This window comes from Sander vitreus, chromosome 11, assembly GCF_031162955.1.
Source record: "Sander vitreus isolate 19-12246 chromosome 11, sanVit1, whole genome shotgun sequence".
Lineage (NCBI taxonomy): Eukaryota > Metazoa > Chordata > Actinopteri > Perciformes > Percidae > Sander > Sander vitreus.
The window spans coordinates 27,341,809-27,359,076 of record NC_135865.1 but is presented as its reverse complement, the minus strand read 5'-3'; the positions used below and the strand labels follow the sequence as shown (position 1 = coordinate 27,359,076).

Here is a 17,268-nt window from a genome sequence, read left to right as displayed (position 1 = left end):
GATGACAATCCCCCATCATCCTCCAGCTCTGCCTCTACCATAGAGGGCGTATTAGTCGGATTTAGGAGTTCCTCAAAGTGCTCCTTCCACCGCCCTATTACCTCCTCAGTTGAGGTCAACAGCGTCCCATCCTTACTGTACACAGCTTGGATGGTTCACCGCTTCCCCCTCCTGAGGTGGCGAACGGTTTTCCAGAAGCACCTTGGTGCCGACCGAAAGTCCTTCTCCATGTCTTCTCTGAACTTCTCCCACACCCGCTGCTTTGCCTCTTTCACGGCAGAGGCTGCAGCCCTTCGGTACCTTGCAACTGCCTCCGGAGTCCTCTGGGATAATATATCCCGGAAAGACTCCTTCTTCAGTCGGACGGCTTCCCTAACCACCGGTGTCCACCACGGTGTTCGTGGGTTACCGCCCCTTGAGGCACCTAAGACCCTAAGACCACAGCTCCTCGCCGCAGCTTCAGCAATGGAAACTTTGAACTTTGAACAACACACTTTGAACTCAGGTTCAATGCCCCCAGCCTCCACAGGGATGCACGAAAAGCTCCGCTGGAGGTGTGAGTTGAAAGTCTGTCGGACAGGGGCCTCCTCCAGACGTTCCCAATTTACCTGCACTACCCGTTTGGGCTTACCAGGTCTGTCCAGAGTCTTCCCCCACCCCCTGCCCCAACTCACCACCAGATGGTGATCGGTTGACAGCTCCGCCCCTCTCTTCACCCGAGCGTCCAAAACATATGGCCTCATATCCGATGAAACGATAATAAAATCGATCATTGACCTTTGGCCTTGGGTGCTCTGGTACCAAGTACACTTATGAGCATCCCTATGTTCGAACATGGTGTTCGTTATAGACAATCCATGACTACCAAAGAAGTCCAACAACAAACAACCACTGGTTTAGATCAGGGAGGCCGTTCCTCCCAATCACGCCTCTCCATGTGTCTCCATCATTGCCCACGTGCGCGTTGAAGTCCCCCAGCAGAACTATGGAGTCCCCCACTGGAGCCCCATGCAGGACTCAACTCAAGGTCTCCAAGAAGGCCGAATACTCCGAACTCTTGTTTGGTGTATATGCACAAACAACAGTCAGAGTTTTCCCCCCCACAACCCGCAGGCGTAGGGATGCGACCGTCTCGTCCACCGGGTTAAACTCCAACGTAGCGGCGCTCAGCCGGGGGCTTGTGAGTATCCCCACACCCGCCCGGCGCCTCACACCCTGAGAAACTCCGGAGAAGAAAAGTGTCCAACCCCTATCCAGGAGTATGGTTCCAGAACCGAGACTGTGCATAGAGGTAAGCCCCACCAGATCTAACCGGTAGTGCTCCACCTCCCGCACAAGTTCCGGCTCCTTCCCCCACAGAGAGGTGACATTCCACGTGGCAAACCCGGCCACCAGACACTCGCTGACGAGCCCTCCATCTGGGCCTGGCTCCAGACGGGGGCCCCGGTCTTCCTCCGGGCAGGGTCACTCCATCTCTTCCTCGGTCACTCATAGGGTTTTTGAACTATTCTTTGTCTGGCCCCTCACCTGAGACCACTTTGCCTTGGGAGACCCTACCAGAAGCACAAAGCTCCAGACAACACAGCCCTCAGGTTCATAGGGACACACAAACCTCTCCCCACGATAAGGTGATCGTTCCCGGAGAAGTATTTGCGCATGTTTTCTTAAGTTGCAGGGCGTTTGCCCCTGTTGGCCACCGTAGAGTAGGGATATCATATCAACCAAAATCTGTATACTAGTATTTCATGATTTTCTTTTTCCTCCCCTTTTGATAAAATGTACCCATCGATTATACAAACAAGTATTCCGCTTTTGGAGAAAAAAACGATTGAACTGAAATCAATCAAATGTTTACACAAGGGTCCTCTATTATGAACGTATTTGTAATGGTGTGTGGCGATGTGCATGATGTGCAACACATTGTGGCCATGAAAATGCGGGGAAAATGTATGGTATGATAATTGTGGTTGTTTGATATTGTGGTATATTGCTAATCATTATATTGTTACATCCCTCTGTGACAGAGGTGTATAAAGATTTCTTTACAGCAGAGGCGCATCTGCAGCATGGGCATCAGCTGTGAAATTCTCCTGGTTGACACTGCCCTTGGCAAGGTTCAAGCACGAAGTCCATTGTCCTACCAACAACCAGCAACAGCAAACAGTCATTTTTGTAGCCTGGGTTTCTGTCATGTCTTGTTTCCTTCTGTTGTGTGATTATTGGTCTTGTTTAATGTTCTGTTTCCTGTTTTATTTTGATAGTCTGTTCTCTGTCTTGTCTTGTCTAGTTTTACTCCCTGTGTTTTCCCGCTCTTGTGATTGCCTGATGTTTTCCACCTGTTTCCCAGCCCTTGTGTCACCTGCCTCTTCTTACCTCGTTACCCTCTGTATTTAGTCTTTGTGTTCCCCTTGTCCTCTGTCAGATCATTGTATGTGTGTGTTTGTTCCGGTCGTGTTTCTCCATGTCAGCTATTCTCTGGACTCCCTTGGTTATTTTTTTGTGTTTTGGTTTAATCAATCCTCAACTTCAACTTTCTCCTGCCTGCCTGCTCTCTGCCTTTGGGTCCTCAACTTCCTGGAACTTAACAGAATGATCTGACCAACTGGACCCAGCAGAGAGGCTTCTTTTTTCCCGGTGGGTTCCCAGTTTTTGTTCCTACTGTTTGTTGCTCCAAGCTACCTGGAATATGGTTCCTGCATTCTCCGTGACTGATGAGCTCTACTAGGTAATTTGTGACCTAATTGAGCTTAAAACCATGTGGAAGGAAGCTGACAGTGATTACCAGAAGGAGGCTATTCTGTCGTTCTGTCGAAAGTGTCAGAAAAGCCTTGGCTAGAGGACTTTATTCCAGACTGGGTTAAACACTTCTTGTCAATTCCAGCTCATTCCTCTCTAAGGGTTTGTGTGTTTCCAAGCCAGCTAAATCCACCAACGCTTCTCTTCTCACTCCCGGCCTACCCCAGTGCCAGCAAACACCCACCAGTCTGTCTGTTGCTCAGCCCACTAGGACTTTGACTTTCAGATTTTTGTCAGTCACCCAGCCTGCTCCGTTGCCTAGTACTTCTAGCCCTGTCGGTTCGCCACCTGGAGGAGAGCCAGAGACTCTGACTATTTTTCAATATTTTGCCAAGCGTACAAGATGGACTGAGGAGGCCAAAGCAGCCAGCCTTCAAGCTGGAAAACCAGGGTCCAGTACGCTTTCTAGCAGCTCCCCTGAGCTCTTGTCTATCAGCTCAGCAACTGTCTGTTCAGCAGATACCCTCTACTGCAAGCAATCTTTTGAGGGTACTCGCCTAGCCGTATTTCCTGGGAATCGTGGAAGCCGGAGACGGGGAAGAAGACAACATGACTCCTGACGCCATGCCCTGATTCACCCTCTCTTCAGCCCTGAGGCCTCGCTGTCCAGCAGCCTCGAGCCCGTGCTGACCAGTGTTCCAGAGCTGACCAGTGTTCCAAGTGTTCCAGAGCAGACCAGTGTTACATGTGTTCATGAGCCCGTGCTGTGCAGTGGCCCAGAGTCCATGCTGTGCAGCAAGCCTGATTCTGAGCTGTTCAGCAGACCTGAGCCCGTGCTGTCCAGTGTTACTGTTCCTGAGTCTACCAGTGTTCCCGAGTCCGAGTTGACCGTTGAACCTCCGCTGACGTGCAGCCGCCCAGAACCACCGCTGACGTCCAGTTGTCCAGAACCTCCGCTGACGTCCAGTCGTCCAGAGTCTTTGACGACCGCTCTCCCGGAGCCCACGTCGACCGCTCTCCCCAAGTGTTCGCTTACAGGCAAGCCAATGATTTTGTCGGTCTCTGGCGCCTCAGACACCCCCCCCAGTGACTTTGCCGGTCCCCGGCGTCCCTGAGACTGCGCTTGACACCGCCCAAGTGACTTTGCCCTTGTCCTGTCCCCCACCTTGCCTTTGTTTTCGGTCAGACACTCTCCTGCCCCTCGTGCCCTGTCGGCCCCCCTGTCGACCTCGGTTCCCGTTGCTTGTTTGGCAGACTCCAGCCCAGCTGACAGTCAGACTGATGGCCTTCAGTCAAAAGTCTGAAGGCCTTTGCCGCTGGCCTTCAGAAGAGATTCGGTCCCTGTTATGGTTTTGGTGTTTTGTCTTATTGTAGTCTGTTTTCCTGTCATTTTTGTAGCCTGGTTTTCTATCATGTCTTGTTTCCTTCTGTTGTGTGATTATTGGTATTGTTTAATGTTCTGTTTCCTGTTTTATTTTGAGAGTCTGTTCTGTCTTGTCTAGTTTTACTCCCTGTGTTTTCCCGCCTGATGTCCTCAACTACCCCGAACTTAACAATATCATCACAATGAACACATTTACCTAACTATAACAGTGGAGCTCAGTATATGCGACTTACCATGAAACAGGCTACTGCAGACTGGTGATGGTGTGTAAGAATTTACCCTAAAGTTTGCAGAATAGCACCAATAGATGGCGCTCATGTTACAGAAAAAGCCTGTCTCATATGGAAACTATTAGCCAAATGAAAAGTTACCTTTTAATGACAAGTGGAATTATTAACGCTGCTACACTATCAAAGAGTTTATTTTCTTTAACTCCTCTGATCATCCTCTCAACATGCACCCTCAAACGGGACTGTGTCTTCAGAACATCCACCTCTGACATTTGGGCCCTCTTGGAGAGGAATGCAGGACGATGAACAGTCCCAGGTACAAGGTCATCCACCATGAATCCCTTGTCAACCATGGCCATGTCAGGCTTTAAGAGTGGTGTAATCCCTGACTGACGAAACACCTCCTTGTCACTCATGGAACCCTCAAAGAGTGCTGATACAAAACTCAGGGCTCTGTGAGGGGACATGCCCACCATGGCCTTAAAGGTGCAGTGGGACTTGTAGGTGGAGGAAACTTCGCTCTGAAGGAGCATGGATGAAGGTGTTTGACACCGTAGCTCTGTACAGTCAAGGACTACTTGTGTGTCACTGTAGCTGTCATCAAAGTCGTGTGGAAGATGGGCCTTCACAGCTGTGGGAGACATCCATATACAGACTGAGCCCAGTAAGCTATAGAGGAAATTGGCCCAGGTCAGGATGATTCGGCTGACTGTTGCTCAGTGGATGTTAAATCTATGACCCAACTCCCTCTGGGTAAAGCCAGTGGACAGGTATGTCAGGAAGAGTAAGAGCTCATCTATTGGCAGCAGTTTCTGGGGGAGAAGTGTTTAATGAGTGTTAGTTCAAAACCACCTTTTTAATGCTTAGGCATCTGTTTTTGGGGGGAATGGGTACGTACAGTTGGTCTGGTTAAAGGGTATTCAGTTGTTGTGCTAGTGGTGTACTATTTTGGCTGTTGCTGCCTCGATCAGGTTCCAAAATGCCATCAGATGCTCGTATGAGGGGAATCTAAAATACAGTATTACAATTGAAATGAGTTGTCTTGTCATACAAGGTCAATAATAGCATTAAGAAGAAAGGAAATAATTACTTAACGCAATCAGTTAAGTAAAGATGTTGATCTTACCTGGAGTAAAATCTGATGTCTTCAGGAGACGAAGCAAACCGTTTTAGTCCAAAGGAGTTATTAAGATATGTTTGGAGCTGCTCTCTCAGCGCCTCGAGTTCCCTCAACACATCTTCATACTGCTCCCGGTCCACACATACGGTACCGCTGGCCCCATCGTCGTGGTCCACAACCATCGGGACCATGACGGGTTGCTCAATGTCAGGTTCCGGACTCAGGGTCAGGTTCCGGACTTGGTGGTCGAGATCAGTGCTCCCAAACACTGGCCCGTGACTTCTTGATATAATTATTCCACTCAAATAACGAAGGAACAGAGCCTCCTGCTAAAACCCTGCCCTTATCAGTAGTGAGGATTTCATGGTCTTGGAAATGTCAGCTGCATACCTTGGTGTGGGGGGGTCACCGAAAATTCCACCCACCTTATTTTGTGCAGCCACCGCGCATGAAGGCAGGTGTCTTTCGGGAAGCGGTGGAAGCTCAAATGGCTGTTATAACGACCTGAAGCAGAGTAAAGCGGCACACAACAGTGCTTCTTAGACCCACCCACAGTACAGTAAATGAGTCACGTACATTATATTTATTTTTCCGTACAACAGCATCACCCATCTTGTTGTGTGTTTACCAATGTGGATGAGGACAGGAAGTAAACTGGATATTGATATGCCGACTTCTAGACAAAAGCAGAAGTTCGTCACTACGCTTGTGCACATAGCCTATTAATCAAATGTATTCAAAGACTAATAAAATACGGTAAGTGATAAAGATTAATCGCAAATAATAATTTAATGATAGTATGAACATCTGGAGAGACAGATGATGGCCGGAGAGACGGCAGCCCAAACCACTTCTTCCGTAAGGAAGAACCCAAAAGCAAGCTACAAAACCTACAAGAGAAAGATACCCCCAGGGGTGCCTGAGAGGGGGGGAGGATGAGCACCCCAACAGGACGGACTCAAGGACGACACAGGACAACGGAATAATGACATCGACAATACAGTGCATCTGCAGCAGGATTTGCAAGAACAAGAGGGGTTTAAAAATCCATCAAGGCAAAATGAGATGCTCGACAGCGGCAACAACAACACAACGCACAGAAGCGACTTCTGGTAAGACGCAGGAGGAGCCAGGCCTGGAGCCTCCTAGTGTCGCCAACACCTGCTGCCAGCAGCTCACCTGCCACCATAACAACCCACAGGGCCTCCAAAGCCAGCAAGCTGCAGCCATAACAAGCCACAGAGTAAGGAAAATCCAGTGCCTCAGGGAAGAACTCAGGCTGCTAAAGAGGCAATACAAGTCAGCGGGGGAAGCCGAGAGAGCTGGCTTAGCAGACCTGAGAGCAATCCTAAGGAAACAACTCTTGACCTTAAGGAGGGCAGAGTTCCACAGAAGGAGGCGGAAGGAGAGAGCCAGAAAGAGGGCAGCATTCTTCCATCCATTCCAATCCATTGACCAAGCAGCTCCTTGGCCAAAAGAGGGCTGGCCGCCTCACCTGCTCCAAGGATGCCATAAATGACCACCTCAAGGCCACCTATGGTGACTCCAGCAGAGAACAACCGCTGGGTCCATGCAATGCACTGATAACACCACCAGAGCCTTCATCAGACTTCGACCTGAAGGAGCCCAGCCTAAGGGAAGTGGAGGAAGTGGTGAGGAGAGCAAGATCAAACTCAGCACCAGGCCCAAGTGGAGTGCCCTACAAGGTGTATAAGAACTGTCCAAAGCTACTACATCGGCTTTGGAGGGCCCTGAAGGTGATCTGGAGGAGAGGGAATATCGCCCAGCCTTGGTGGTATGCTGTGGGAGTGTGCATACAAAAAGAGGACCAGTCTGAGAACATCGACCAGTTTTGGGTCATCTCCTTGCTCAGTGTGGAGAGTAAAATCTTCTTCAGCATCGTGGCCAAGAGGTTCTCCAGCTTCCTGTTGGAGCAATAAGTACATTGACACGTCTGTGCAAAAGGGAGGTATACCAGGAGTTCCTGGTTGTCTGGAACACACGGGCATGGTAACCCAGCTCAACAGGGAAGCAAGAGAAGGCAGAGGGGACCTGGCTGTACTGTGGCTGGACCTCACCAACGCCGGCTGGGAGAACACTGGATCCTCTCAGTCACTGAGAGACCTGTGAAGAGCCTTGGGAAGGTCTTCAACTGCAGCCTGAACGACAGAGACTCCATCAAGGCAACCGGTGCTGACCTGGAGGGATGGTTGAGAACAATGGATAAGTCAGGGCTCCCTGGAAGATTCAAGGCCTGAGTCTACCAGCATGTAATCCTCCCAAGAATCCTCTGGCCTCTGCTTATCTATGAGGTCCCCATGACTGTGGTGGAAGGTTTTGAGCAAAAGGTGAGCAGCTATCTACGCAGATGGCTGGGTCTGCCGCATAGCCTAAGTAACATCGGGCTATATGGGAACACCAACAAGCTCAGGCTCCCTTTTAGCTCAGTCAGGAAGGAGTTCATAGTTGCACGGGCACGGGAACACCTGCAGTACTCTGGATCCAGAGATGCCAAAGTGTCCGGCGCAGGGTTTGTTGTGAGGACAGGGAGGAAGTAGAGGGCAGCCGTTTCAGTCCACCAAGTAGAGACTCAGCTGAAGCACAAGGCCATCCTTGGAACAGTGGTGCAAGGCAGAGCCGGACTTGGGAGCCTAACAGCGACCCTGACTGAAATGACTGCCAGCAGAAAGGAGAGGCAGAGGCTGGTACACGAGGAGGTGCGAGCTTCAGTCGAGGAAGAGCGAACCAGCAGAGCAGTGGCCATGCGGCAGCAAGGTGCCTGGATGAAGTGGGAGCAGGCGATGGAGCAGAGTGTCACCTGGAAGGACATCTGGAAGTGGAACCCCCAGATAATCAAGTTCTTGATTTAGGGGGTATATGATGTCCTCCCAAGTCCATCCAACCTGTGCACATGGGGCAAAATAGAAACACCTGCATGCCCCCTTTGTTCCAAAATAGGGACATTAGAACACATCCTGAGCATCCCTGGGTGAGGGCCGGTATCAATGGAGGCGCGACCAGGTCCTCAAATCCATCGCTGAGGCAATCAGCAAGGGGATCAAGGACAGCCGATACACCCAAGCTACAGCCAATGCTATTCACTTCATCGGGGAAGGACAAAAGCCAGAGAAGACACGGAAAAACTGCTCTGTAGTTTTGCTCTCCACGACCCGAGACTGGGCGATGACAGTCGACCTGGAAAGACAGCTGAAAATCCCAGCACACATCACTCAGTCCAAATTGAGACCTGACATCATCTTGGTCTCGGTGGCCACAAAACAACTAATCTTGTTAGAGCTGACAGTGCCCTGGGAGGAGAGGATGGAGGAGGCTCAAGAGAGAAAGAGGGAGAAATACCAAGAACTGGTGGAGGATTGTCAGAGGAACAGATGGAGGATCAGGTGTATGCCAGTAGAGGTGGGCAGTAGGGGATTTGCCAGTCACTCCCTGAGCAAGGCCTATGGTACGCTGGGCGTAACAGGTGCTAACCGAAGAAGAGCCATAGGCAACAATGTGGAGGAAGCAGAAAAAACATCCAGATGGCTCTGGTTAAAGAGGGGAGAGCAGTGGGGGCAGTAGAATGACACTTGAACACAGGCCGGGGTCTGATCAACCTCAGTCGGGTCGCCAGGACAAGGGTGTCTGTTGCAAGACCCGAAACACCCAGTGACTCCTGGAAACAACACTGATGATGTGTCCAAGGTTGTTCATCAGAAGATGTTTCTGTAAACTGAAATATGCTTGGATGCGTGATTTGGTATTGAAAATCAACTAACAATGTTCATTTTAGCTTTTGTTTTATGATTCTGATATTATTGGAGATATTAGCTACACCATAATGTACTGTTTACCCTTTATTATTTATATATTTCAAATAAATTAAAATAAATTAAATATTTGAAATGTTCTTTGTAACTAAAACATAAGGAACCGTGACCGCAGACCGTGGTAAATGTTGAATTGAAATTTCATATACTGTATGTTACACCCCCATTGCATGTAGTTTCCAAGAACTGATGGTTTCAGATTTTTTTTGTTTAAAAAATCCTCAATGTTCCTTTGTTAAAGAAACAGAAGAGTCTCCTGGATATTTTTACTGTATTATCTTTATTTGTTTTGGCCGTCGATTTTAATTATTCCAAACAAGAAGCCTTGTTCTTTCCATCAGTTTAGTACGGAACAAAACAGTGAGAATCAATGGTCTGTCACAGTCTTTGTTCTTTGAGTTTAACAGTAATATGTACTGTAGAGCCAATTTTCCCCTAGATTTAAAACATTTTAGAATAAAAATGTACTTGCTATATCTTCATGACTCATTTGTTTGTACATTAATATATAATACTGCATATTATTTCATTGTTACAGTAAGACAAAAAGCTTGACAAAAGTTAAAAGAGTGCAGACATTATTTATTTAATGGTATTTGACACATTCAGTGAACATTTAGTAGCAGGAGTCCATGATACGCCTCATGCTCATCCACCTCATGCCACTCATGCCCTCAAATAGCTCTTTAATACTTTGACACCCACATGAGCCTCAGGTAACATTCGTACAGAGAAGGAGCCAGTCAGAAGAATCAGAGCTAACGTTTAGTGACTTAACAATGCTTCACCATTGTAGGCGGAACAAAACACAGAACTATAACTGCTGAATTTATCTAACATTTAACCAGAATTTAAGTGAACTGGCTAGCAAAAAGAGGCATAACGACTGTAATATTTAACGTCTTAAATCTTACTAGGTTGCATTAACAACAAACAGTTATCATTAGCTAGCTTAAGTGGCTATGTTAGCTACATCATGTGTTGATTGCAATGGTGCCTTTCATGTTTCGTACGATGTACACATGGTCACTTAGGGTTTCATAATAAAGATGTGACTTGCAAATATATTTTTTTTTTTAAGATTCTTTTATGGGCTTTTTTGCCTTTAATAGGGCAGCTGTAGACAGGAAAGGGGGAAAGGATGGGGGGGGGGGGACTTGCAGCAAAGGGTGGCTGGTTGGAATCGTACTATGGCCACTGCAGTAAGGACTTAGCCATGGTACATGGGGCGCACACTCAACCAGGTGAGCTACCAGGGCACCCAAAAGGACACATCTGCAAGCAGGTTATTAATTAAGAATGTGCTAACTTTGGAACAAATACATTTTCCCTTGCTTTGAAAATGTAATAGTCTTAATTTGATTTCATTGTTCAATTTTTGATCATACATAGCCTGTATGTAATGTTTACTAATTGTTATATACCTGAATATGAATCCTTCTTTCGAGATCAATAGAAAGCCTTTGTCTGTTGGGTTTAACATTAATTCAGATTTGAAACATTTTAGGATAAAATGTTCTTGCTAACAGCTCCTTGCTGCCTAACAAAATCAAATATAATTTTGTATAATACTGCATAATATTTCACAGTGACAGTTGGACAATAAGCTTGACAGAAGTTGAAGTCAAATTATTCACCTGGAAAAAATAATCATGGTCGAGAGGTGCCTCATGGAATGCAGACACCTCATTTTTGAGAGCGCCGCCACACAGCTCCACTCTGGCTCTCCCCACCTTCATGACCAGCAGGTGGCTGGTTGTCCTCCTTTATCCACAATGCTGCGGAATAAGGTCTGGCCCCTCCACACATACACTCCTGGATAGGAGAAAAAAACGGGCCGTTTTCGAAACCGCATACTAACTAACATTTGGCCAAAATGTAACATGTAGTATGCAGTATGAAAAAAAAAAAGCAAAATTCACAATATGCCAAAAATACCCGGATGTCGTACTGATTCGGAGAAAATCTCCAGTATGCTTCGGACCAGTCTATGCAAAGCACCAGAACAGTCACAACAACCGCGGTTTGCCTTTGTGGCCAATAACTGGGAACGTTTTACAATTTTCATATGCTATTTCATCACAAAACTCACTTCTCAGACTTTTTTATGCAATAAACTGTGTAGAGTTCGAATATGGCGGATTGCAGACTTGCTCCGATGTCGAAGTTGAGAAGCTCCTCAAACTGATGCGACAGCCTGCCGGGTCGCTATCTAGCCAGACGGTCTGTCATGCTCAAAGACCCTGCTGTGAGCTGACTCTAGCTCTCTCAAGAGACTTGTGGCCCGATCATTTGTTTAAATAACACAACACAAATATCCAATATAAGATTATTGAGAACCTGTTGCCAGCTGCCTTTTCTGAGTTATGAAGTTCCACAAGCTAGTGTGGGTGTAAAGTTAACAAGCTCGCTTGCTGGGCTGTCATAAACACACACCGGCTACAGTGTAATATATTTAATTTCATGACTCATAAATATAATATACAGTATATATTGGTAAAATACTGAATAATATTTCATAGTGACAGTTAGAAAATAAACTTAACAAAAGTATAGTAATAGTAATAGTGCATACATTATTTATTTAATGGCATTTGTTACATTCAATACAAATTTAGTAGCTGGAGTCCATGATACGCCTCATGCTCATCCACCTCATGCCACTCATGCCCATGTCCCTGAAGCTCCTGTACTCTCCGGGCCTCATGTACATCATCCTGCCTCTGTAGTGGGGCTGCTCATACATCAGCCAGTGGCCGTCCATCACGTTGCAGGACTGGCAGTCGTTCATACGGTAACGGTCCATGATGTTGTCACAGTCGTCCATCAGCTCGTAACTCTGACCACCGAAGTTCTCCCTCTCATAGACCTTCATCCTGAACTGACCTCTGTGCTGTTTTTTGGAGAAAAGATAAACACATTAATGTCTTAATATCAAGTTCTGTGCTGTTTTGTTTACCCGTACTGTCGAAATATAGTATCATGGATGTTGTGTTTATACCTACCATGGGGAATCATACGGCAAGACCTGATGCATGTCCCTCATTCCCATCATGCTCATGTAATCAGCATACTCTCCCCTCCTCATGAAGTACTGGTTTCCCATGTAGTTGGTGCGGTCGTAGACCATGAAGCAGCCGCTCTCCACCCTGCAGGAGTGGCATCTGCTCATGTAGGAGGACATGTCAGAGCAGTCGCTCATGCACTCATAGTGGCGACCCTGGAAGTTCCTCTCCTCGTAGAAGATAATCTGAAAATAGTGAATTGTAATGGTGAGAAAAAAAAAGCAGCAAGGTGAATTTAGTGATCCTAATTTTGTAAACAGTAATTTATGCTAATTACAAAAAGATTTTAAAAGTACCTTTCCCCTCATGTTCATGTTGGTGTTGGTCATGTTGGCTGTAGATTTGCTGCTGCTCCTGAACTGCCTTCCTACCTGTTTAACCCTTTCCTTTTATACACGACCAAAGGTAAAGAATGAGTGCCCCCTCCCCCTCAGAGAGCCCCCTTACTCAGCAACTTAGTATTGAAGCCAATAGAAAGCAGAGGTTATTTACATTTTTTGTCAACTGACGCTGCGTCTGTGATGCCTCGTGACATCCCAACAAATATTTTTGGTTGGTCTACTCTACTTTCGCAGATTAGACCAATGACAAATTCCATGTGTTTCATGGCGTTGACCCATAGGAGTACAGAACTATAAACATGATGATGAGGAATGATGTTAGTGTGGCTAGGTGGAACTGTGAAACAGAGGAAAGGTCATTACTTCTTTCTTTTATTAGGCTTTTCATAACACAAGATATCAAACACAACGCTTTGGACGCCAATATGTGTTTACATTTTGGTTCCTGGAAGTCGGTCCCTCATATGGTCGGGGGGCCAACGTGTAATCTGTAATGTCTCTCGGTCGACTTACGGTAAGAATGGACCTTTTTCACAGCAGACATTTTGACTTGTCATAGTAGGAAAAAGCACAGCTGAAAATTGATAACCTTAACGATGGCTCAATTCCATCAAGTGTCCCAGTGAGCTATTTCAGTGAGTCAGTATGCACAATACCAGGGTCTCTCCTAAGTGGATATGCAGCCATCATTAATGGTTTTGAATACACCTGTGCTTTTCCTACTATAATATGTCAACATGTCTGCCGTGAAAAAGGTCTATACTGTATATGACTCTATAATCGTCTAATCTGACACAGTGATGATTTTAATAGACAAAAAAACATTGTGTAGTCTGAATATACTGTATGAGTTGAAGTAAATCAGAAAAACAGAGAACAAAATATTCAGCAAACGCATACAGTTTATTAAAATTATTCAAAGACTAATAATGAATAATTATAAATACATTACAATATAAATAATTTAGTCAAAGTTTGAAAATGCTCAGATGTGTTATTTGGTATAAATTATCAACTAAAAATGTTAATTTTAGTTTTGACGTTTGTATGATTCTGATATTGACAGGAATTGGCTACACCATAATGTACTGTTTAGCATTTACATATTTCAAATAAATTTAATAATAAAATCATATTTTAAATGATCTTGTTTTACCTGTTAACGAAAACATAATGTACCGTGACCCCAGACTGCAGTAAATGACAATGTTGAATTGAAATCTTGTGTTATAGAGCTCAAAAGTAACTGCCTACTTTTGTAACAGCTCTCGTTCCGGAAGTGATTTTCACCATTCAACATCTCCACTGACGTTTCATTAAATGATTATATTAAGATTTTTAAGCCTGGAACCAAGCCATCCAGCTACGAGATGAATCGTGACCATGAACATTTGATTCGGCGAAACAGCTCGCTATAGCCGTTCCTGGTTCGCGGGTGCAGTAAACATTTCCATGGTAACAGCGAGTCCCACTAATCAGAGATGTCACTGTTATGCTTAGGATTGTGGGTAGTGTAGTAATTCTCCATGAGATCGCGATTATAACGTTGACATTTGTTTTTGTTTTAACAATGTTAATATCATACAGACGTGTGGCTTCTACAGGGCGATAAACTTTCGGTTAACAATCTCGTAGCTCATGGTCAGTCTACCTTGTATGGTTTAGACATAATGGCCAATAATCAAAGTCTTCATGGAGAAAATTAATGGAAGTTTTACTTCCGGAACCACGCTGTTGAGCTCTATACAGTACCTCTACTATATAGAGTTTCCAAGTTAAAGAAGGAAGACCTGGTGGTTTTGGACGTTTAAAAAAAATAATAACCTCAATGTTGCTTCGACATCGAAACAGACACTCCTGGATAATTTAATAATAAGTTCATGTAATGCCCAGGAATTTGAATTATTCAAAACTTGAAGCCTTGTTCTTTCCATCAGTTTAGTATGACAAATTTCTCTAAATACTTTGATACCCACATGAGCCTCAGCCAACATTCATATAGAAGAGTCAGTCAGAGGAATCACAGCTGTTTTCTGAAGTTTTTTGTTAATAGTATCCTCAATGGATAATTTAACAATATTATAGCTTTATATGTTTTGGCCATCGATTTTAATTATTCCAAAGAAGAAGCCTTGTTCTTTCCATCAGTTTAGTACGGAACAAAACAGTGAGAATCAATGGTCTGTCACAGCCTTTGTTCTTTGAGTTTAACAGTAATATGTACTGTAGAGCCAATTTTCCCATTAGATTTAAAACATTTTAGAATAAAAATGTACTTGCTATATCTTCATGACTCATTTGTTTGTACATTAATATATAATACTGCATATTATTTCATTGTGACAGTAAGACAAAAAGCTTGACAAAAGTTAAAAGAGTGCAGACATTATTTATTTAATGGTATTTGACACATTCAGTGAACATTTAGTAGCAGGAGTCCATGATACGCCTCATGCTCATCCACCTCATGCCACTCATGCCCATGTCCCTGAAGCTCCTGTACTCTCCGGGTCTCATGTACATCATCCTGCCTCTGTAGTGGGGCTGCTCATACATAAGCCAGTGGCCGTCCATCACGTGGCAGGACTGGCAGTCGTTCATACGGTAACGGTCCATGATGTTGTCGCAGTCGTCCATCAGCTCGTAACTCTGACCACCGAAGTTCTCCCTCTCATAGATCTTCATCCTGAACTGACCTCTGTGCTGTTTTTTGAAGAGAACAAAAACAAATAAATGTCTTGATATCAAGTTCTGTGCTGTTTTTTACCCGTACTGTCGAAATATAGTATCATGGATGTTGTGTTATACCTACCATGGGAATCATACGGCAAGACCTGATGCTGTCCCTCATTCCCATCATGCTCATGTAGTCAGCGTACTCGCCCCTCTTCATGAAGTACTGGTTTCCCATGTAGTTGGGACGGTCGTAGACCATGAAGCAGCCGCTCTCCACCCTGCAAGAGTGGCATCTGCTCATGTAGGAGGACATGTCAGAGCAGTCGCTCATGCACTCATAGTGGCGACCCTGGAAGTTCCTCTCCTCGTAGAAGATAATCTGAAAATAGTGAATTGTAATGGTTAGAAAAAAAAGCAGCAAGGTGAATTTAGTGATCCTAATTTGTAAACAGTAATTCATGCTAATTACAAAAATATTTTAAAAGTACCTTTCCCCTCATGTTCATGTTGGTGTTGGTCATGTTGGCTGTAGATGTGCTGTTGCTCCTGAACTGCCTTCCTACCTGTTTAACCCTTTCCTTTTATACACGACCAAAGGTAAAGAATGAGTGCCCCCTCCCCCTCAGAGAGCCCCCTTACTCAGCAACTTACTATGGAAGCCAATAGAAAGCAGAGGTTATTTAAATTTTTTTTGTTAACTGATGCTACGTCTGTGATGCCTCGTGACATCCCAACAGAAATACTAGCATTTTTTGCCTTCTTTCGCATTGTAGACCAATGACAAATTCCATGTGTTTCATGGCGTTGACCCATAGGAGTACAGAACTGTAAACATGATGATGAGGAATGATGTTAGTGTGGCTAGGTGGAACTGTGAAACAGAGGAAACGTCATTACTTCTTTCTTTTATTAGGCTTTTCATAACACAAGATATCAAACACAACGCTTTGGACGCCAATATGTGTTTACATTTTGGTTCCTGGAAGTCGGTCCCTCATATGGTGGGGGGCCAATGTGTAGTCTGTAATGTCAGTAAGAATATATGACTCTATAATCATCTAATCTGACACAGTGATGATTTTAATAGACAAAAAACATTGTGTAGTCTGAATATACTGTATGAGTTGAAGTAAATCAGAAAAACTGAACAAAATATTCAGCAAACGCATACAGTATTAAACTTATTCAAAGACTAATAATGAATAATTATAAATACATTACAATATAAATAATTTAGCAAAAGTTTGAATATGCTCAGATGTGTTATTTGGTATTAATTATCAACTAAAAATTTTAGTTTTGACGTTTGTTCGATTCTGATATTGACAAGAATTGGCTACACCATAATGTACATTAGCATTTACATATTTCAAATAAATGTAAAAATAAAATCTTATTTTAAGGGACCATTCGGTATTTATGTATTGGACCACCGGAGGAAAATAGGGGAGGGTCATGTCTTTTTATTTTTTGTTGAGGGGAGGGTCACCCACCTTTTTTATTCATGAAAAGAGCAAAATTCCAAAGTGGCTTGTTTGGTGCATATTTATCCATGTAGCTCTCAGTCTCGGCCCCCTAGCAGATGGGTCTGACCGCATATGCGGCGTTTGCTGGGGGGGCAAGAGGAGCACTGTCCCCCTGGTGGCTCAAACGGGTAATTGCATTGTTTAAAAAATGAGTGGAATAATTACGTCTGGCATGACCAGATATTTTATAAATATCTTAAATAACACAAAACAACTAAATGGTGGTAGGTAATACATCTGATTTCATATACTGCTTTAGTAAAAAAAATATTACCTGGCTGACGATGGGAGCAGCAGGACGCAAAAAACAAAAGTTACTGTTGCACTAGTCTGGACATCTTGCCGTGTCAACCTTGCAATAAA

General features: G+C 44.7%; 1 protein-coding gene and 2 pseudogenes across 1 annotated transcript; 1 reads left to right on the top strand and 2 right to left on the bottom strand.

Annotated features, from left to right (window-relative positions):
* Positions 1–6,530: 6,530 nt before the first annotated feature.
* LOC144525870 (uncharacterized) lies at positions 6,531–9,049 on the top strand (annotated as a pseudogene).
* A 2,862-nt stretch (positions 9,050–11,911) lies between these two features.
* LOC144525602 (gamma-crystallin M3-like) lies at positions 11,912–12,691 on the bottom strand (annotated as a pseudogene).
* A 2,436-nt stretch (positions 12,692–15,127) lies between these two features.
* LOC144525599 (gamma-crystallin M3-like) lies at positions 15,128–15,900 on the bottom strand. Its single transcript, XM_078262576.1, has 3 exons — positions 15,868–15,900; positions 15,516–15,758; positions 15,128–15,406 (listed from the first exon to the last, which is right to left on the bottom strand). The coding sequence occupies exons 1-3, from the start codon at positions 15,898–15,900 to the stop codon at positions 15,128–15,130; spliced, it is 555 nt and encodes a 184-aa protein (XP_078118702.1).
* Between the last annotated feature and the right edge of the window lie 1,368 nt (positions 15,901–17,268).